Genomic DNA, 23,698 nt, shown 5'->3' with positions numbered 1-23,698 from the left:
ACTGCTTTTTCCCATGACCCGAAAGAGTCAAAGTGAGGAATTATTCATGTTTGGTTGTCGTTCCAAACCCTGACTTTGCCAAAATAGACACTATATCACAAGCATATCAGCTGCCAAAAAGAGATCTCCCCCCCTCCAAAAAAAAAACAAAACCCCAGACCACTGCTGAGGTATTAAAGTCCACAAGGCAACCGTGTTTGTCTTTCTCTCCACAGCTTAACGAAAACGAGTTTCACAAGCACAGCGTCGTCCAAACTTCACAAATCCAAGTCCCGTTAGAGTGCCAAACTCTCAAAGTGTAAAGATCGGGTTTTTGTGCAGCGCTGGCTCTGGAAAGCAACCTTTCCCAAGACCTTTCAGAGATAAACCCAACTGCAATCTTTCAGCAGGATTCTTTACCAGGAAAGCTACTCCAGATATGAGCAGAAGATAGGAAGGACGGAAGGAAGGAAGGAAGATGAGGGCAGGAAGAAAGATTGATGCTAGTGTGGCTTTTACATACTGTAAATCTAAAATCCCTATTCAGTATGTTTTAGAGTGTTTAATCAGACTAAACACTAGTTGTCCAGTAGTGCCACTGAAAATTGCCAAAAAAAAGTTTGTTTTGTGCTGATGTTATTAATAAAACAGCATTTACTTATCATTTATTAAATGTTCTCACTGGAAGAACAAAGAAATCCCAGTTCTTAAGATTCCATGTACAACATAGACTATATGGACAAAAGTATTGGGACACCTGACATCAGCCATGTGTGTTTTCTTTACACACACAATCGAATAGAATGTCTTCGGATGCAGGAACATTAAATTTGGCCCTCATTCGGAAATTGTTCCGGCATGACAATATCCCTGTGCACAAAGTCAGCTCTATGAAGATATGGTTTAAATGGTTCAGAATGGAAGATCTTGAGTGGAGTGGATCTCTGTCCTCAACCTTACTAAACAGCTTTGCTGACTGAACCCCATGCCACCTTCACTCTACATCAGTAACTGACTTCACTCACACCATGGTGTCTGAAGAAACCCAAATCTCCAGATACGCACTCCAAAATGTAGTGGAACTTCGTCCCAGATGCAGCAAAATGGGGCCTAAATGTGGAATCCAGATCTAAAGACACATTCAAATCTTATGCTCAGGTGTCCACAAACTTCTGTGCACATATTCTATAATTTAGTGGGAAATACCAATCTTGAAAATCCTCCCACTCATCCAAGTCTGTAAATTGGAAATTCCTTTCACACAAGAATGTAAAAATCCGGCTCCTGTTTCTTTTTCCTTTTTCTCACCATGCTGCTGCTCATAGGAACAGACCCTATCCTTCTTCTGCAGGGTTTTTTCACTGCCTGCTACGAACCTGATTCGAGAACAGACAAGCCAAAGAAAGCAGCCAGAAAGTCCTGTCGCCAAATTTATCGCAAAATGTCTCTTGCAGATTTTACTATTCGAATTGAATTAAACAAAGCCCTCGTAAAAAGTTTGCGCGATTGTTTTTTTACTTATTGTGTTGTAAATCGCGGTGCGCTGTTTTTCTGGAAGTTTAAAAAAAAACACTGTATTGGTTCAAGCTGATTCCAGGTTTAAACTCGGGTTGATTCATTCTGAGAATTCCCAGGATGGAAAAGATATCACATGAATTTTGGCAAAAAAAAACAAAGGACGGTTTTCTTGATATTTATATCTAATCAAACCATTTTTAAATAACCATTATTTAGGTATGTGCAAATGGTGGTCTTGTGCATTATTTAAGATAAAATCCATATCTAGGGGTGAGTTACACCACCCCAGGAGACCCATTTATATCATGGTCACTTGCCAGCAGCGACTTAAAGCAGTCATTGATGTATTTAGTGCAAAATATTATTAATATAATATATATATATATATATATATATATATATATATATATATATATATATATATATATATATATATATATATAGTTATATATGAGCTGTCAGATTTAGAGACGTCTGTTCTAAATAATACACAGAGATAAAGTAGTACAATACGATTACATTTGTGTGGATTATGTGAGCTTGTTCCACATCCCTAATGATAAGGAAGGTGTTGGTGTAAACTCCTTGTTTCATTTTTCTCATATGAGCATTTTTGTCGGTTTATCAAATTCGTTTTGTGCCTTAGCCCATTTATCAAAATCAACATATTCACCGTATTCATAGCGTAAATTAAACAACTGCAAATAGCATCGATCTAGCTGAGTAAGGTCATATACAAACGTTTTATGGCCACTGTCTCGCTCTGTATTGTACTATTGTTTGTTTTGTTAAATAAGCGCATTAATAACGATTAAACTGCGTCCGACGGTTTGAATTCGCAGGATCTAGCCGATCAGAATCGAGAAATATGGAATAAAACAACGTAATCGTTCCACATGTTCCTACACTCTAACGTTTACTACAAGAATATTACTAGACCTGATGGCCTTTACACATTTGAAAGAACTCTCCAGAATTCTCCAAAAGAGCTGTCTTTTTCCGCCTAGTAAAATATATATAGTATCCGAGTTATCCAGTATCAACCGAGGCCACCTGAAAGACTCTCTTACTTTACCTACATCTCTCATTAACTCGACTGCAGTATACTCAGTATATACGGTTTTCCTACTACGTGTAAGGCAATTAGATCAATATATAACATAGTATGAAGAAACTTCTTATTGCCATGGTTTTTTTTTATTTGCCTTTTTATTATAAGGAATTATTAAGAAATTTGCATGGAATTGCCCTCACCAAACAAAGCCGTCCTTCTTCTACTTCTTTTTTTGATAGTAATGTGCCAAAAAGTGATATTTCGAGTCAAAGATGTGAGATATGCCAATTAAATTCGGTTTTCGAGAAATCTGAATGGAGATTTAAATCTTTAATGAACAACCCAGAGGTGACGGTGAGGAAAGGAGAATCTCCCTAAGACAGCCCAAGGGAGAAATAAAAAAAAAAAAAACAGGACTCCCCTGTCTTTTGCTTGACACCCAATATTAGGATTACAAATCATTAGGTAAAGGCAAAAGCAAAGCATACAGTATACCAGGTATAAGAATAGAGTTTACTGTATACTTCTAGACTTAATGATCACAGCAGCACTTTTTAGGTATAGATCTATTCTGGACAGGCCATATTACTGACTAAAACATGAGCCCTGAGCACAAACTGTTCATGTGGATTAATAGAAGGGGCGAGTTAGAATTGTGGATATTTCCAAGCAAAATAAAAACACACCAGGATAAATATAATAGACCTAATTATAAGCAAAAGCACTACATGTAATCTGCCTGTTTCGTATTTATCTAGCATTATTTCGAACTGTATTTTGCCCTAAGTGCTCTGCGAAACACTGCTAAAAATATAACATTATTAAAAGTACAATGTGCATCGTAATGTGTTCAAGACGCTCCAAGAAAGGAGCAGAAAGTCTTCTTTGTTCTTTACAGAAAACGGATTTGTTTGACCTTTTCGCTATACAAAGACTCGTCCAACCTTTTCTACCGAACCGACACGAGTGACTCAGAGTGCTGGGCTTTCCTCCCATGAAGAGATAGCGCAGAAGGGACACATAAACACTAAGACAAAGCACGATCAAGGCTAAAAAAAAACCACAAAGCATTGTGATAAATGCTGGGAAATCAAAAAGGAAGCCCTCGCTCTGAACCGCACTTTGTTCCTGCTGTCTTTCTTCAGGAGGCCTTCCTTTTTGCACGTAAGCAACACTTTAGAAAAAGACCACATCTTTAGAGTGCAAGCTTCTCCATTCCGGTCAAATAAACCATAAGTTCTTAAGCGGCCACGCTTGCACAAGAAGACAACGGCGGTCAAGTGGGATCTTAGTTAAACGAGGGGTCATGTGGACATAAGGAGTATGTAACAGCACTCAGTAACATGCTGAGGGGTTTATTTGGAGAACACTCAGCTGCACATCTGTATTCCACAGTGTTAAAAACCTAGGGTTACTTCTGCTTGGACTCGGGGATGATCCTACATACACACTTTCCAAAACCACAATTTAGAAACAGTGCTTTAGTTCATATTCGGTCCTGAATAACGCATCGTGGAACTGCTGCTGCAAACCAAAAAGTTTTATCAATTTTAACAATTACGTTTTGCACCTGAGCTGAAGATGTCATTAAGGTTCAACACTCCCCTACTCACATCTGCTGCCTGTGAGAGAGTTCGAATAAATTCCCCCCAAAAAAAGAACCATCTTCTGCTGAAGTTGATTAAAAATATTGCAATGAGCTCTTGAAATGCATCAAATCACAGTCCGCTCTGAATATTTAGTTTTATCTAAAATGATTTACTTGCATTTTATTTATCCATTCAATACTAATGGTTCTTTTACTTTGTGTTGTGATACTGTCATTTTAGTTGATAATTGAAGATCTTTTCTTGAAAGAGTGCTTTACTATTTTGTCTTTTTTTTTACCCAAATGATTTGATCTCTGTTCCATTCTCTTGCATGTCGAAGAGGCTGTTGTGTTAATGGTTAATGCAGGGTCGAGGTGTACAATTTGATTTGGATTTTAGGAAATAAAACTCACAAATCGACTGTTTTTGGCTTTTGACTAACATGTGTCTTGGTGTTGCGGACTAATGCATGTTTGAGTCTACGTTGATTATAAGTAAATTATTAGTAGTTTACTCAAGTCATATTGAAATTGGTGACTTACATTAACTTGTAATGGAGTAAGTTTTGCAGTCTATACATTTTACTCAAGTATGATTTTCAGCTATACTTTACACCTCTGTTCGGATATAGAAATGGCAGTTCTATTATATGATGGTTGAAAAGGTATCCGAATGTCTTTGAGGGAAAAACTGGAATATTTTTTAGAACTGGAATTTCATTGCAGTTTCATGAGGATAGATTTGAGATTTGGGGGGGTTCAAGATCTATTGGATGCAAATCCAAAACCTGAGGGAGCTTGGCAATAAAATGCATTTGAAATAATATTAACCGAGTTGGGGGCAGAGGCGATAAGCGGAGGTGGAGGGAAAACTCTTTCTTTTACTTTTACTCCTGTACACTATGTATCCCTAAACTTTACAATTTTTACTTTTTCTTCTTTGCTTATCTTAATTTGTGTCACAATCTTCGCTTTCTGGCTTCGATTCGCCACCTAGCAGCGGCGTCTCGAGCTCGTATCTCAAGTTTTTGCTCGCGTATCAAAGCAAAAAATCGACAGAGTGACCGCTCGTGTCTAAAAAAAACTCGTATGTTAGGGCACTCGTATGTCGAGGTACCACTGTATATATAATAAATATCTGCCAATGTCATCAAAATGATAACCCTACTTAGTTCACAAAAAAATAACAATATAAATGATGGTATATTCTAATTTACGATTAACAATGACCAGTTTATTGAATGCAGATTTTTCTAATCGTCAGCCAATAAATAGATTTATTTTAATACTTAACTATTGTTTTTTGTACGACTCTTTCCTGCACGTGTGACTTATGTTAAACTGCTACTGACCCCAGTCTGTGCTGCAAAACACTTCCTCTGAAATGCTGAGCAACAGAATAAACTGCGGTGAAAAGCCAACACTCTTTGATGACCCTCCTCGTGTTTCGCTGGATGGAGTGGCGCAGGGGGTTAAAATGCAAACGTTTGCAGCTGTTTTTCTTTAAGGAGGAAACCGGGCTGTCAGACTGGGGATGAGTTAAGGGTGAGAGCGAGCTCGGCTGGACGATGGGGTAACACACACTTAAGCGCCAGAAAGGACAGAACCGAGAAGCTCATAAATATACTTCTGAGCTAAACAGGGAGAGAATGAAAAAAAAGAAGGGGGGTTGAGAGAGAGGTAGGGGGAGGCTGCTGAAAGATTGATAAAACTGGCTTGTTTTTTTTTTGTCTTAGCATGAGCGAGTGCCTCTGACGCAGAGACACAAAAAGCTGACTAAAGATAAATAAAATGTCCTTTTTTGTCTTACTGTGAGAAAGAGTTTGAAAGGGGGTTGTATCTAGGAGAGGATCTGACTAAAGATAAATAAAACTGCTGCTTTTGTACTAAACTCTTTGTGTGTGTGTGTGTGTGAGAGAGAGAAAAACAAGAGTGATAGAATGAGTTAAGTTGAATGTGTGAGAGAAAAGCTGACTAAACATAGATATTATTTGTCTTTTTTGTTTAACTGTGTGTGTGTGTGTGTGTGTGTGTGTGTGTGTGTGTGTGTGTGTGTGTGTGTGTGTGAGTGAGAAAGAAAGAGCGAGAGATACAGAGTCACAAACCGAGAGAGAACAAAGCTGACTAAATTGAAATAAAATTGCTTTTTTGTGTTAACATGTGTACGTGTGTGTGTGTGTGTGTGTGTGTGTGTGTGTGTGTGTGTGTGTGTGTGTGTGTGTGTGTGTATAAAACAAACCAACTGTGAAATCTAACGTGTTTATTCCAGAGGATTATTCTCTTAATCAGCATTTTTACTCTTCTTCTCTGTCCATGAATCATATTTCCCTTCACATCTTGTTTCCTGACCTCCACCTCCTTACTGCTAAGACTTTATTTCTGCTGTGTCCTTTAGTGATCAGCTATAGAGCTCTCACCTCAACCTTAATGAACACCTATGGCATGAACAGGACGCTGACTTCACCCCCGGCCTCCTTAGCCTACTTCACTATGTCTCAGACTTTAAACACTATGGCTGAACGGTCACAAACTTCCACAACCACACTCCAAGATCTAGAACAACATCTTATTATATCTTATTATAACAGCAAATGGGTACTAAATGAGGAATGGGCTGTTCAGAAAACACAGAAGGATCTTAAGGTCAGGTGTCTACAAACTTTTGTCCCTATAGTGTGGATACTGTTCATTTTTGGTATCTCCATATAACTAGTAGAAACCTGAAGAAACCTGCTCTGGATCCATCAGACATCAACAACTACAGACTGGTATCACTTATCTCCTTTCTTTCTAAATCTCTGGAACGCACTGTTTTTAACCAACAGTCTGTCTATCTCTCACAGAACAACCTCCATGACCCAAACCAGTCTTGCCTCAAAGTGGCAGATTCCACAGAGACGGCTCTTTTGGCCGTCTCTGAGAACCTACATACTGCTCGATCAGCCAAGCTGTCATTTGCACTCATCCTCCTTGACCTTTCAGCGGCATTCGACACAGTCAACCACAAGACTCTCTTGTCTACCCTCAGGATTCATGAAGAAGCATGGGAATGGTTTGCTTCCTACCTGGAAAGTTGCTCATACCAGCTAACATGGAGGGGGTCCACATCTGCCCCAAGGCTCGGTACTTGGTCCCCTCCTTTTCTCCGTCTATACTGACTCTATTGGTGAAGTCATATCCTCACATGGGTTTTCTTACCACTGCTATGCTGATGACACTCCACTCATCTTTTCTCATCTTTTCTTTTCTCGGATACCACAGCTTCTGCTCGGATCAATCAATCATCAATTAAAACTCATCCCCAGCAAAACAGAACTGCTGGTCATCCCAGGTGATTTATGTCCAAGTCAAAATCTCAGAATAACTTCTTCAGCCACTGCTCACAACCTTTGGGGTAACTGTGGACAATCAGCTGTCCTTCTCCTCACAAGTTGCTAATGTAGCTCGTTCTTGTTGATATCTTCTCTACAACATCCAAAGGATTCGACTATTTCTGTCCACACAGGCTGCCCTGGTGCTTGTTCAGTCTCTTGTCATTTTGAGACTGAATTACTGCAACTCTCTGCTGGCAGGTCTTCCTCTGAAAGCTATTCGTCCACTGCAAATGATCCAAAACGCAGCTGCACGACTTGTGTTCAATCTGCCCAAGTTCTCCTATACAAAACACTAATGCTTGCCTACAAGGCCAAAAATGGACCAGCACCATCTTACCTCAGAGACCTCATCACACCTCACACACTACACCACACTATATGAGATCCTCCAGCACCGCTCGACTGGTACCACCTTCTCTCAGAATAAGAGGTAAGTATACTTCAAGGCTCTTCTCTGTTCTGGCACCTTCTGGGGTGGTGGAATAAACTTCCCCTAGATGTCCGAACAGCGGAGTCCCTGGCTATCTTCAAGCGACTGTTGAAGACCTACCTCTTCCTCAAACACTTAAAACCTAAACTAACACTTTCCAAGTTTGCGTTGTTTAAAACGTTTAGGCTGATTTATCTTAAGTTTGTAATCTAGCGTACCCGTGTAGATTTATTCATTGCGAGAGACTCGAAGCACTTTTATACGTCGCTCTGGACACAGGCGTCTGCTAAATGTCACGAATGTAAATGTAGTATTTCGCGTGTATACTCTCGATGCTTTAATAGAAATACACGTGCACCAGCAGTCATTTAATCAGCCAATCGGGTCGCCTTGACGCAATACATAAAGACACACATGAGCAAAGGTCTCTGATTTGGTCTTTTGCTCTTTCACTCATCAGTCTCATGGTTGAGATGCTTTTTGGCTCACCGTGGTAACAGTTTGTTATTTGAGTTATTATAGCCTTCCTGTCAGTTTCAAACCGGTCTGATCATTCTCCTCTGACCTCTTTCATCAATAGGGCATTTCTACTCACAGAACTGTCACTCACTTGATGTGTTTTGATTGTTTTTTTTTTCAAACCAACCTGCGTAAACTCAAGAGACTGCTGTGTGTGTGAGAAAGTCAGATAATTCTAGTAGTTTAGCAGCTTCATCAAACACTCAAACCAACCCACCTGGTATCCACAGCCAAACAAAGTCATAGAAACGATTTTTCCTCATTCTGATAATTGATATAAACTTTCCCATTGCCATATACCATAAGACACACCAGCCACTTACCACTGCATGTAGTACCACCACACTAGCATCCATTTTTATATGTGTAAAATTAAAAGTACTGGTTTGACTTGAACGTCGCTCTCAGATTTCCAGCTCAAGAAACTTCCCCAAAACAGCATATGCATCCAAATTTCTAAAAAGCCTCTATCTCACAGCAGTACAAATGAACTGAATGGAATTCATCATGCCTTGGATGTAATGTTAAAACAAGCCTAAAACCCTTTCTATAAGAACATAAATAGAAGTGGAACTTGTTCCTTGGCATATTTGTGTAATGCTATTGAGCGGGTTAGTCGCTAACTGTAAACCTGCTACTTAATATATACCCAGTGTGAAGATATTATTAGAGTAAACTGGTTTAGGCAGCTCACAAGACACTCATTACACTCCTTGAAAATGTAACTAAGGTGCAAAATTGTGAGACGCTCACGTAGTGAAAAAAATGTTATCTCTAAGGTAGGACACAGAGAACATGCTTTACAGAGAGACTTATCACAACACACACACACTTACACATTCCCACACTCTAATCTAGAGACTAATCTAATAAACTGTTTAAATGGTCCTCAGCTGCACAGCTAAAGTTTGGACAAACAAACCTGAAAGAAATTGTGGCTTGAAAGAGAAGAAAGAGAAGTGTCCATAAAACTCACCCTGGGGAGTAAGCAGAATGTCAGAATGCTTTAGAAGTGGTGAAGCAATGGGACTTCAGATTTTTTTGGCTATTTTGGATAAACCTGCATGAACCTGTTTGTCAGAAAGTTGCTGAACCTTCGAATGGCAAGAATTCACAAACCGATCTTTATTTTGTGCATTTTTGGTAAATTTCATTTGATGATTTCAACATTTAAAACACCACAATTCCTTTCTAACATTTACAAGAATATTTTGTCTTTATGTTGTATGTTGATTTTTCGTTTGACTAATAATAACCATAATTTATTATTATTTATTTTTTTATAAAGCCTGTTAATTTGCTGCATTTCTCCATTTCATTCTTTTTTATAGCACTTGTCTACTACAACAGTAACTTATCTGTTTATAAACGTGATTTACTGCAGCTTTACTACGTTCAAATGCTTGTTTTTAATTTATACAGATATCATTTCATTATTTAAGAAGATTAAATTAATTCTATATTCTAGATACTTAAATCTTCACAACTGAACTAAATGTCTGTGTATTTCTTTAAATAAAAATTGTCTAAATAATAATGCATAACATTTTACATAAATTATTTTTTTTAAACATAGCTGTCAACTTTTCATCTGCAAAATACGATACAATTTATTTAATAATTATTTTTGTTTTGATTTTCTTTTCTTTTTTCTTACAGAAACAACTCAAGTAGGAATTTGTTTAAAAGGTGAAATCCTCCATGCACTCACCAACAAGCAGCCACTATAAGCTTAATAATGTCTAAATTAAAGATCGTTAATCTCAGTATGTGGCTTTTTCATTAAGTTCATGACAAGTTTTTCTAGTTATAATAAGCAAAACATCAAATTTAAAAAAAGATAATATTAAATAATTATAATTGATTATCAAAATAATATATATATATATATATATATATATATATATAAATTAATTAAATAATGAAGACAGTTTCTCATTCATTCTTCTGGTCACAGAACCAAATCTCCCAGATTAAGTTCTACAATATACACTCACTGGTCACTTTAATATGAACACCTTTTAAAGCTTTATTTATCTTACAATCAGGTTAAAAAGGTTGCAGTGCGTAAAAGTATGCCGATACAATTTAAGGGATTTGGTTACTGTTCATTCCAAACATTTGAATCTATTATTTTATATTTGTGCACTGCAGCTACATGGCTGGTTGATTAGAAACTGCAAAATTATGCTGCTGTTACAAAAAAAATAAAAATAAATCAATGGTAAAAGTAAAAAAAGTACTAAGTCAACAGCAAAATCAGTCCATTGCCTCAGTGTCACCGAACTAAATTCAGAGCATCTGAATCTAGTGTAACTCTGGTACCAAAGAATTATCAGATAGACCTGTGATTAACAATGCATCGAGAAAAAGTCAGACAAACAACATAGTAGTCTGTCCAAACTAGTTACTAATGAGTTAAAAGCAAAAATGCAATAAGGACAAAAAAACACTACAGGGAATCCAGCTATGGAAAACTAATCAGCATCAGGGTGAAGTGATGCAGCCTTAATAAATTCTTGGAACTGCTGCTGTCACTCCAGAACTTGATCTGTCACTTATAATAACGTGCATTGGTTCTCTTATATCATAGCAATTTGGAGACAACTATAGGTTTTAGTTAAATATCATACAACATAGATGTCATAACAGGTTTGTCCCTTTATACTTCAATGTTGTAGAAGGTCCACAGGATTTATATCACTTCCATTATAGCAGCTATAAACAGTCATTCACCAGCCTTTACAGTATCTTTTACTTTGTCTTGGAATTATAAAAATGCTGGAAACCATTCAGTTTTACAAGGAGAGGACTGTTCCATAAAAACCAAATGACATACTTCTGTTTATGTCTCATATGTTAAACAATTATACAACGCATTGTTTGTATTAATACGATTATTATTAAGTAAAATGTCAGCTATAGAAATCTCTGTGAATGAGTATCAGTATCAGTCCAATGAGTTATATTAATTAATATAATTTATATTAACTTCAGAAACTAATAGAAAGCACATCCTTCCCCACCCCCGCCTAACTAACAACAAATGTATGCGATATTATATGCACTAGTATTGTAGCTCTATAGTGCGAGGATCTGTTCTCAACTCATTTGTACACAACGAAAGCAACCAAGCGACAAGTTACCGAGCGTAGGAACAATAAATCTTGTTGATTCATCAGTATTCATTGGAATCCTGAGGGAAAAAAAACGTGACAAAAGAAATCTCAGAAGCCTCCTGTGGGAAGACAACCATTCAACACATGCACAAGAGCATTCGCAAGCCGATTGTTATGTTTAAGAGGTATGGATTGACTTTTTAAAACGTGGCGTGAATTATTTAGTCGCTTGGCTATGCTAAATCTTATGAAACAAATGTCTCAGAGCTAAAAAATGTATCACTTTTATTTTTCAGTTTTTGTTTTTGTCAAACAAAACAAACCTCCGCCTTGGTGTTCATTCCAACAGACCTTCGTGATGGATTTGCCAGTTTAACAAGTGGAAAAAAACAAATCATAAAAATAAAAATATATAGATTTCCCCCACTGCCACGTGCACAATCTGCATAAAATCTTTATTATTATCTGCTGGTCTAATCGTATCTTTTTCCCCCCCTGAAAGTGTGTTTGCTGATTTCCCCCTGTTTTTGAGCCATTTTCAGAAATCAAACAAGAGCCAGAACAAAACTCCACACCACATAATTCTTTCTGCAAGTCTTAACAAGTGTACAAACCTACCTAGTTTCTCTGAAACATAGACATACACACATGCAATACAGCCTTACACACACAGCAGACATAATAACAAAATAACAAGAGCATGGGTGAATGCGGAAAAAAGATTTGATGCAATACGTGAGCTTTAATTACTGGTATCATGTTGACCATGCTGTCATTTAAACATGGTGTCTATTATAGATGAAGGAACTGCTCCATGAATTTAAAATGAGATTTTTTTGTTTCATTATTAGCAAAAGCATCCACATATTCGAAGCAGTTTCACTTTAGCCCTTTTACTGTGAGCCTCATTCATCTTGTAGCAAAAAAGAAAATGTGTGTCAAAGGTTGTGTTTGTGAACTTAATCAATCCCACCGGAAAGAGATTTTTCATCGTCTTATTTCGAAATTAATGATTTTGTTTCGGAATAAATGCTTTCAAGTCATTCATACGCTCTCTGGACAAAAGTATTGGGACAACTAAGTTTTGCAGCCATATGTGGTTCTTCCCTAAACTGTTACAACAAAGGCACACGGTTTAAAAGGATGGCTTTGGATGTGGTACCTTTCATTTTTTTCCTCCGAGACCCGAACCCCTTAAAACACGATAATGCCCTGTGTACAAATCCAGCTCCATGAAGATAAGGTTTACATGGGTCAGAGTGGAAGATTTTGAATGGCCTGCTTTACAGCACTCAACCCTACTAAACAACTATGAGATGAATTGGAACACTGACTGCACCCAAGGTCTCCTCACCTACATCACTACCGGACTTTACCAACACCCTTTTAGCTGACTGAGCACAAATCTTCACAAGCTCACTCTAAAATGTAGTGGAACATCTTTCCCATAAGAGTGGAGGTTTTAATAACAGCAAATGGGGAGTAAATGTGGAATGGGATTTGCAAAAAGCCCATATGACTCTTATGGTCAGATCTACAAACTTTTCTCCAAATAGTGTATAATGCAACCAATTTTCACCATGTGCAGGTTAAACTTGTCAAAGCAATCAGTATATTACAATAAAAATGGTCATACAATGTAAATTGACTCTGTCCTATGCTAGAAAACATTTTTCTAGATTAGAATTTTTATTGGTATCAATTTGTATAATATAGTTGTTCATATCCAATTTGATAAATGAGGCCCAGAGGTTCGTTATGAACAAATCCAGAGTACAAACACACTAGCACAGATCGAGCCCCACTCCGATCTTTGGGAATAGGCTAGCACAATTCCTGGAAAACTCAAGATAGATTACCATGTCAACAGAATAAAAGTGTTGGAAGAAATTTCTGGAAACTATTCTGAAAAGGAAAAACAGAGGACATACAGGTATTTTATGTGAGACTCAACAGCAAAATGAGTACGTCTGCCGAATGATCTCACTTTTCATAAAAAGCTTAAAGCCATACAAGATAACTTGTTTCTCCACAAAGCAAGCCCCGCCTACTTTCATAGAAAACAGCCAACCACGTCCGAAAACAAAAAGATATGATATCTCAATCACCTACCACAAAATGTTTTAAGCACATTTCCTGAATACTTGTGAGCGTAGCCTGCTCTGTTGCGTTGCTCAAATTTTTGAATACAATCTGTTGATAGCCGATTAAGATCCTGAAGCTTTAAGCCAGAAAAGTGCCCAAAAGTTAGTCTATCAGATGCTTCATACTCAATGTGTGGACTGTCTAAAGCTCTGTCTACACATGCCGTCTTACTGGAATTTCACAACGAAATCTTCAAAAGTTCGAATAACGCAAAAGCCCAAACGTCTTCTATGTTTTAAGTGTGAAACATTTGGGACGAGGCAAATTCCTCTTTCAAAACTGGCAGAAGAACTTTGGTTCTGATGCCTGAAACCGGTCCCCAAAAGCCCCTTTGTTTGTACTCATACATTTTCAGGAGCGTACGAGGGCATGCAAAGATAACATCTGAGATTCTCTTTAGCTCTCGTAATGCGTACAATACCACAGACGCATGCCTCGATGAAAATAGTTTAGATCTCATGACATGAGTAAGGATCTGATTATAAGAAAGGAAAGCAAATAATTGCACCATTAAATGCTTACACTTAAACGAGGTGCCTGCATGTCAGTGACAACTAGGTCACAGAAACATGTTAGAACATACACTATTTGAACAAAAGCACTGGGACACTTGATGTGAGAAAAGAGGGGGGAAAAAAAGAGAGGCTGATGAGGGGAACTAATGTTTATTGCTGCTATAACATACAGTATGTGGACAAAACTATTGGGACACCGGACTTTTCTAGCCGTATGTGGGTCTTCCCCAAACTGAAAGTTTACATCAAAGTTGAAGGCACACAATTGCATAAGACAACTTTGAAAATGAAAGTGTTTACTTCGCTTGACCTAGAAGACCCGAACCTGTTCTAGCATGGCAATGCCCCTGTGCACAAATGAAGACATGGGCTGGAGTGGAAGATCTTAAGTGGTCTTCTCAAAAGACACCTTTAGGATGAACTGGAACATTGAGTGCATCCCAGGCCTCTTCACCTCCATCAGAACCTGACTGAACGGCCTTGCAGCTGAATGACCACAAATCTCCCAAAAGCACACTCTAAAATCTAGTGGAACATCTCAGAATAGTGCTGGTTAAACAGCAAACAGCAAATAGACATAAGATGTAGAATAGGACGCTCAAACAGCACATCGAACTCTTATGGTCAGAAACCTTTGTCCACTAAGACCATTGATCTGATTTTACTGTTGATACTGATTCTGCCACATTCTCTATGTGAACATTAGACTATTGAGGACTTTTCAGCCTGCTCAATCGTCATACCACAACCTCTTTTTAACAATAAATGTCATTGGAAATGGTTCAATAAACAAAAACTGTGTGCATAAACCTAATGTTATAGACTTAGCTGTATTTCTTATATGTGGTTGGCTTTATATACTACATTCGGTCCAACACAAAAGGAATACACAGGAAATATTGGTCATATCATTAATTATTAATTGCAAATCGCTTGTGAGATAATGCTTTTTTGTCGTAAGACAACACAACACCAATGGCAGCCATTACAATACTTTTTTAGTCTTTTTAAACTCTCTAGCGATAGAACACATTATAGCAGACTGGGACTTCAACACACTTGAATGGAAGAGACCACAAAATGAACCACAAATAAACATAACTGGCGATACTTGTTGGCTGTTGTAGAGCTGCCTGAATTCATACGCACAATAATGCTGAGTCTGCAAAGTAGGATCACTTGGAATGCTTGGAACAACATCCTGAAAACCACCCTGAGAATCAGAACGCTGCAAAGTTTTAGTATCTGTTTTGGTTATTTGCATTTTGAACATGATCACTCACAATTTGCTGAGACCTCCACCCCTGATATTAGACACGACCTGGCATAAGATGCATCTCTAGTACCGTGTAAGCGATTGGGCATTGTCTGCATAGCAACAATAACGGGTTAATTCAAGTTCAATTATATCATTCTGCGGTTTGCCTTGCAAATTGAAGCACTGCCCCGAAATTCAACACTTGCTGACCAATCAGAATTGAGAGTTATGCCACAACGCTGTGAAAGTGTGCACAGTGTGAAAGAAATGCTCATTTTCTAATAGTTTTTCTTTTTTTTTCCCCTCCAGATTTCAACAAATAATACACTATGAATCTTCAGATGATGACTGTTTTACACACACACACACACACACACACACACACACACATATGGGGGGGTTGTTGCTTTTTTCCCCCTTTCTGGATTGGTAAATATAAGACAATTCTGGCAACTTGACAACACAGCATATTATGAAGGTGTGTGTTCTTCTGTTCCAACACACCCACTGTAACCTGATGAAGGGTTAGATGAGTTGATAAGTTTAAGTACAGCAGAAAACAACCAAAATGTGCAGTCCATAAGGACTCATGCATAGGACATGATGTAACTGTTAAACTATATATTTTTATAGCTTCATATCAACGGCATACAATTACACAGGGAGTGAACCTGATCACACAAATTCACGTATTCATCTGCCCAAACCATCTGAACTGCACTTTAACCCGAATAATACTGCAATCACGTTTCTATCTTTCTGTCCTCAATAGGCAGGTCTATTGTACTGAGTCACACCTGTGGTTGCATTGTCTGCATGTGTTGTATGCTGAAGGAGTAAGTCAAAAGTTTTCCTCATACCATGCACTGGTATATAGTATGTGCAGTACAAACGTTCAAAAACCAACTAAGCATTTCGTTTTTAGGACGATTTCAACAATCTTTCAGGAAGACGTCTTGCAACATCGCTTGAGACAATCCCAGGCTTGTCCTGTGCAAATTCAGTAGGAGACCATGCAATGATATGTTCTTCATTCCAGACTGTGTAAGGAAGATCCTCCAACTGTGATTAATGATAACATACAATTTTCTGCCTATGGCATGAATCAGAGAACACAGCTACATGAACAGGAACATTCTTCAAATTAGGCTTGAGGTAAGAAGGATATTTTTACTCTCCATTTGCATGTTTGTCATTTTCATCCAACGCCGTCTCCCTATTGGTGGATGAGTATCGAAGCAGCAATCACAGATTTGAATACTATAATAAATTATATTTATTATGTATTTAATATAATAAATATTATATCTGATTATATTAATATAATTAATTATGTATACAACAAATTTTAAACACTATCAGGACTTTCAATCTTAAACTACAACCGAAAGAAGTCTTATATGAAGCACAGTGTTTCGGCCTGAATTTGTAAGCCGCCTGCTAAAAAGACTGAAGAAACATCAATAGTTTTTACAATCTGATAGTTTCCACTACAAACACAGTTACAAGTCATCAGTTGTTAACCGTTCAAAGCATTGCCTAATGCGTTCCATGCTGTAGTCCTTATCAATGTCCAGTAGATACCTACATATGACCTACTACTTGCTCTATTGGTTCTTAATTGTATCTAAACACAACATGCCACCAATTAAAGTCTTTACCAGTAAAGACTCTGAAGTTTGTTGCACTTTGGGAGAATTAATTATGTCCAGGAAACACAACCTGAAGGAAATCTGGGGAAAACATGGACTTGTTGCCTAATATGCTCCTGCATTAAGCAGTAAAGAATTGAATTGAAGTCTTTAGCAGTAAAGAGTCATAGGGGACCATTACAGTCTCCATTAAAACTAATACAATTCCCATTATAACCATTAGAAATTCTGTGAGGTTTTCTATTAGGTTTTAATTCACACTGGTTGGAGGAGGTTTTCTAACAATCAGGTGAAGTCATAAGTAAACTTTTTTTTCATTTCAATTCATTCAGCCACATTTATCGCTCATATTTTGTGGCTTCAGTTTTCTTGCCATTCTTTATTTCGGTATGTAGTTTGTGCACCCGGAAACCACAAATAATACAATTTGGGTGCATTATGGAAGAATGAATTTTTCCAAGCAACACAAACTGGAGGAAAACTGAGAAAACTTGGACTTGTTGCCAAATATGCTTCAACTATGTTATTATTTTTAATAACTAAACAACGCTAAAAAATTTAATAGGGACCATTACAGTCTACATTAAAACCAATACCCAATTTTAATTTAATTTTTTTTAATTGTCCCAACAGAATTCCCAAAAAATTTCTGGGTTCTTATTGGATTATTTCTGCTGATTTGTAGAACATTTATTCTGCCACATTTTTTCGCTCATTTTTTGTTTTTGCTTTAGTTTCTTGGAATTCTTCATTATGGAGGTTTTTGCATCTGAATATATGTAACATCTGAACTTGGTTGCATTGTGAGAGACTTATGTCCAGGAAACACAATTAAGGGAAACCTGAGGAAAGCTGGACTTGTTGCCAAATATGCTTCAACTATAAGCACTAGAGCGCCAGGTTTTTTTTTTAATGGCATAAAAGTCTGCAGTTGACACTCATATTTCTTTAGAAACACTCAAAGTGGGTTCATATAATATTATAAAATGTCTAACAAGGCTGAAGAGAGAGCTAAAGTGCTGCTGAAGTCACTAACGTGTCTAATGTAAGTGACACTCGTGTACTACAGTACTAAGTGTACATACTAGAATAGTGCGCATGGTGTGTGTTTAACATATTAGTGAGTATCCTAGTGAGCGGTTGGGGACGAGGCCCTTATCAGTGAGACTTACCGATTATCACACACAGGACATCCACGAGGATAAAGATCTTCCTTTTCTTTACGTCCATCATGTTGAACTCCACAGTGTCAGTGCGTGTGTGTGTGTGAAACGTAGCAGGTAAATACGAAGTCCACGTTGGGAAAACTGCAAACTCGAAGTGCAAGTTCTTCCGGATCCTCTGCTCCTTTGTACCTGTGACGGCACTGATTTCTGAAAGGTGTTCCCAGGAAAACACGGAACTTCTTCACCTAGCGAGGAAAAAAACCAGAGCTCGCTTAGTATTATGGAGGAGGAGGAGAAAAAAGTAGGAGCGTGGTGGAGACAAACAGCTGAGGAGATGATGAGATTCGTGTTCGGTGTCGAGGAGAAAAGAGCCACACACATATAGACACATTGAGTTCAGCTTCACCTTCTACTGCGCTCAGGGAAAACTACAACCGGGTCTACACTCCTTCCTAGTGACGTCACAATCCCTGCCCAGCGCGCGCTCTTGCACTCATTCACACACACTTTCCCAGTTCGCTATCATTGGACATTAAAACAGTTCCACGCTTTCTTATACACACTTCTATTTGTTCCCTCTCTTTCTCTCTCTTTTTTTCTCTCATACACACATTCCCTTATTCACTGTTACTGTACATTAATACATACATTTCCACACTTTCTTGCCCACTGTCATCTCTCTCTCTCTCTCTCTCTCTCGCTCTCTCTCTCTCTCACACACACACACACACTCACACACACACACTTTCCCTTGTTCACTGTTACTGTACATTAATACATACATTTCCACACTTTCTTGCCCACTGTCATCTCTCTCTCTCTCTCTCTCTCTCTCTCTCTCACACACACACACACACACACACACACACACACTTTCCCTAGTTCACTGTTACTGTACATTAAAACAAAATTCCACGTTTTCATACACACTTCCATTTGCGCTCTCTCTCTCTCTCTCTCTCTCTCTCTCTCCTCTTTCTCTCTCAAACACACTTTCCCTTGTTTACTGTTACTGTACATTAATACATACATTTCCACACTTGTTGCCCACTGTCCATCTCTCTCACTCTCTCTCTTACACACACACACACACACACACACACCTAGTTCACTATTGTACATTAATATACATTTCCACATTTATACACACTTTGCCCTCTTTCTCTCCCTCTGACACACACACACACACACACACACACACACATTCCCTAGTTCTGTGTAACAGTACATTAAACCTTGTACTTTCTCTCTCTCTCTCTTACACACACTTTCATTAATACTACTACTGTACATTAACATACATTTCCATGTATGTTAACTTTCTCCTACACGCTTCCTTTTAGCTCTGTCCCTCTGTCTCTCTGTCACACACACACATACAAATTCATAGCCTCCCACTGTCACCTACTTGCACACTGGAACTTCTCATGAAATTCATTTCAGATTCATTTCAGCAGACATACAGTTTTCAATCTATTTCAATGTGTTTGAAAAAATGACCAAAAAAATGAGGTAATGTAGATAGAATCAATGATCAAACACACACACACACACACACACACACACACACACACACACACACACACACATACATATATGTTTGTAAGGCCAAAGAAACTGCTTCAATATTATTTGTATATTCCTCAGAAGTTATAGTTAAGTGACACGACATTAAAAATATTGTTAACTATCAAAAAATATATCTAAAATAAGTTTTATATGTGGATATTAATATGGAGAATATTGGATTTTATTGTACACCATAAGAAATCCAGAGTTATGGAACATTTGTGACTAATATGTTTGGCTGTGTAGCACCAATCTGAGCGGATGGATGTGTGTGTGACACCAGCACGTCTGTCCAAACAAAGAAGGACTCTGTCAGGAATTCCAGGCGCAGGAAAAGATGATGAACTTTGCTTTTCTTTGTGCTTGTTTATCTGACTTTCTCAGCTCAATCAGCTTCTGTAGAAACACAAAACCACTGTTTCCATTAAACTTTTACACTGTCCAGGCTTTCTCGCACAAAAAATACACAAATGTAGAGATTTTGAAATCAAACCTTGTCTTGAGAGGTTTTCTCTTTTACTTAGACCGTAAAACTTGGACTTGTCTTATGACTTGTCTTTGACTTATGAGCATGTGTACTTGGACTTGTCTCAGTCTTGAGTAACCAATTCACTGACTGTGGCAAGAGCTTGTAAAAGAGCTTTTCTTTTTGCCCTTTCTTGTCCAGAAGTGATTTCTTCTTCTGGGAAACAGGCAATAAACGAATAAAGCCAATTTTTTTTTAAAGAAAAGGCTTGCCTTGAAAAACATTTGATTATTTTGGTTCTTGATCTTGAACTCAAACTTGACTTTTCCTGGATATGATGATCTTGATTGGAGCCCAACATACAGCAAATCAAACACCTTACAGAAGAAAACTCCAATTCAGTTCAGAACAGTCAAAAGCAAAAATGGCCTGTATGTTTTATGACTTGGACTTTACATGCAGGTGGTACAAAGATATAGAAATATTTGGACAGTGAGAGACAGATGGAAAGAAAAATGTGTAAATGTCAGACAGGAAACTGGTGCTGTCCATGTTTGCTAATACACACTTGATAAAGACTAGCAAAAAAAACAAACAATAGATTATAAACTATGATGCAACTCGGATGGAATGACAATTAGAAAAACATGAGAATCAGACGAAAGAAAGCAACCAGACATAATTAAACACTACAGTACAGTACAATTATAAAGTCTTTTGTAATAATAATAAAAAAGCCACTACGCAGGGACATGGATGATGGTTTACAAATTAATACTGTAGAAACAATACATTTTTTCAAGTGAATATTTTTTAAACCTTGCTGTGCACATGGTTGAAACCAATTTTTCCGTAATTTTGTTGGCCCGTGTATCCTGTTTGAGCAGAAACCCAATTCCACTTGCCACCAGTAGGTGGCAGTAATATTAATAATAATATAATAATGATAATTATTATTATTATTATCATAATACTTTATTAAATTACTTTTTTAAGTCTGTAAAATCAAACAGATTCGCAACACAAAGAAAAAGGTAAAAAATCTGAATTCAGTTTCTTATATTCTATAAAACATTCTATACACTGAGTATAAACTATCATGACCCACAAAAAAGATAAAATCTGGATAAACAAAGTGTATTATTATTTGTACAGCTGTGTTTTGTTTTCACACCAATACCCAGTTGCAGCAGATACTATTTAACTTGCAACTATTCAGCTGGCAACTTCAGAAACAGAAGAGACAACAACCATTGGCTACAAGATACTAAAGGCAAGTCGTCTTCCATCTTGAAATTTGGACCGACATGTTTACTGACCCTCTTTCAGTAACCCATTTCATACACAAGCAGGATTCATGCTAGTCATGGTAGGTTGCTACTTTAAGTAATTACATTTGAGAAGAGGCCTCTTCAATATCCCCTGCATAGACTTTGTTTATTTTGCTTATCCTAACAACAGAAGTTACTTGTGTTAACACCAGGAGTTACCTACTCATTCACTCCCTTTTATTAACCCATTTAATCCTGCTTAAGGTTGCAATGAATCCCAAGACTAGACTGCAAATACTAGATAGGAGGTGGGAATTGCCACGCATTGATCAAGAGTCAGAAACCAGAATACGAATAGGACATTTATTAGCCTTGGGAAACAAACAGAAGCTAGGAAGCAGCATGTACCAGAAACCGGGTATATTCCAAAACACAGGTAGTCCAGGGATGATCACCACAATGAACCATAGATCGGATGGTGAGTGAGCGTGAACAGGGGCCTTGTAAAGGGAGAGTGTAGATTGGAGAAAGGTAAAGGTGATTAGTATGAAGGCGTGGTGCTGCGAGTGGGCTGAGTGCCAAAGGGGTGACATGGCCGGTGGTTCCCTGACAGGAATAAATACTGAAACAGATACCAATCTATAATAGGCCACCATGCACACACCTGCAGACTTTGGGGTAATTTAGCACAACAAATCATCTTTTATCAACATGTTTTTGGGAAGAAACTTGAGAACCTAGAGGAAACCCATTGACATGGGGATAACATGTAATGAAATACTACCAGCTGTGGCACCGGGGTGTTTCCGTTCAGTTCATAAGCTATATATTGGTTTGTATGCAATGGTATACCACTGGCATCAACTAGGATGTACATGGATCCATGTAGAGCCTTTACAGTAGAGGAATTTCTTTCTTTTACCTTTCAAATAGAATATCTAGATCAGTGGTGTCCAATCTTTTCCACAAAGGGTTGGTGTGGGTGCAGGTTTTCACTTCAACCAAGTAATGACCACACCTGATAGTCATTGAAAATAAAAAAATATTGTATTTAAACAGGTACAACTTACTGTTGCCCTTGCTTGGTTGATCTAGACAGAGTGCTATCCAGAGAATCCTTGGATGAAGGGCTGACCTTTTAAAAACTCAGAATCCACTTAGATCCTAGTTAATCCCAGCTGCTTACAACTGTCTACAGGATTCAGTACAGTTTTGTACAGTTTATGAACTTGTTTATTAAAAAACCCTGGTGGCACAGCTAGTAGCTTTTGATTGCATCTTAAATTCATGCACATGGAATTTCCTCTAGGTTCTCCAGTTTCCTCCCCAAAACATGCTGATGAAGTAGATTGGTTGTACTAAATAACACCTAGATGTGAAGGTGTGCACATAGTGGCCTGTGAAGAACTGGTAGGTATCCTATTCAGTATTCAATATTCGCAATCTAGGCTTGGGTTTCACTGCAATTCTAAGCAGGAAGATGAGCTAATGAAAGGGCCTATTAGGAAGATATTGAGAGTATATGAGCGTGAACACCGGTAAGAGGCACTTATGGTGTCATATGACAAAGAAATATTGACAAGTGTCAAATACTTTTAAATGTAATGACTGAAGGTAGCAACTGATGGACACTAAGCTACCTTAAAGCTACCATGCCAAGATGACATGTTTCAGTATTTTAAGTGCATTTGGGAAAGGCATGACATTTACTACAGGGCAGGATTTTTATTTTTACATCTGGTAAAGTTATCTTCAGATTCATCCTTCAACAATTTGAACACGACGTCACGCGATAGCGTCACTGGGGTCGTTCAGGTGTGATCTTTGTCAATGCAGAGAAGCCATAAAAATAGGAGATGCAAAACAAGACATCCCGAATGTGCACACAGGCATGTTGCAGCAAGCGTGAACATGTCCAGTGCTTCAAGATCGTGAACACAGTGCAGACACTTCCACATTCTTTCCCTCAAAAAAATAAGACCACTTCCAGAGATCAGAATTTTAATCATTATTAATAAATAAAGGCAGTGCATTCAATTGTTGGTTTTGACACATAGTTAGGCAACACAGAACCA

At 37.8% G+C, this 23,698-nt stretch overlaps 1 protein-coding gene across 1 annotated transcript in view; it reads right to left on the bottom strand.

Moving 5' to 3' along the window:
* plpp2a (phospholipid phosphatase 2a) overlaps positions 1-18,800 on the bottom strand; it is a 30,629-nt gene extending 11,829 nt beyond the window's left edge. The window contains exon 1 of the mRNA XM_046876549.1: positions 18,324-18,800. Coding sequence (XP_046732505.1) covers positions 18,324-18,384 — 61 coding nt within the window. The 5' untranslated portion in view covers positions 18,385-18,800. The remainder of the gene's footprint in view (positions 1-18,323) is intronic.
* Positions 18,801-23,698: the final 4,898 nt, after the last annotated feature.

The sequence above is a fragment of the Silurus meridionalis genome, chromosome 20 (assembly GCF_014805685.1).
Source record: "Silurus meridionalis isolate SWU-2019-XX chromosome 20, ASM1480568v1, whole genome shotgun sequence".
Lineage (NCBI taxonomy): Eukaryota > Metazoa > Chordata > Actinopteri > Siluriformes > Siluridae > Silurus > Silurus meridionalis.
This window is presented reverse-complemented; position numbering and strand designations above follow the sequence as displayed.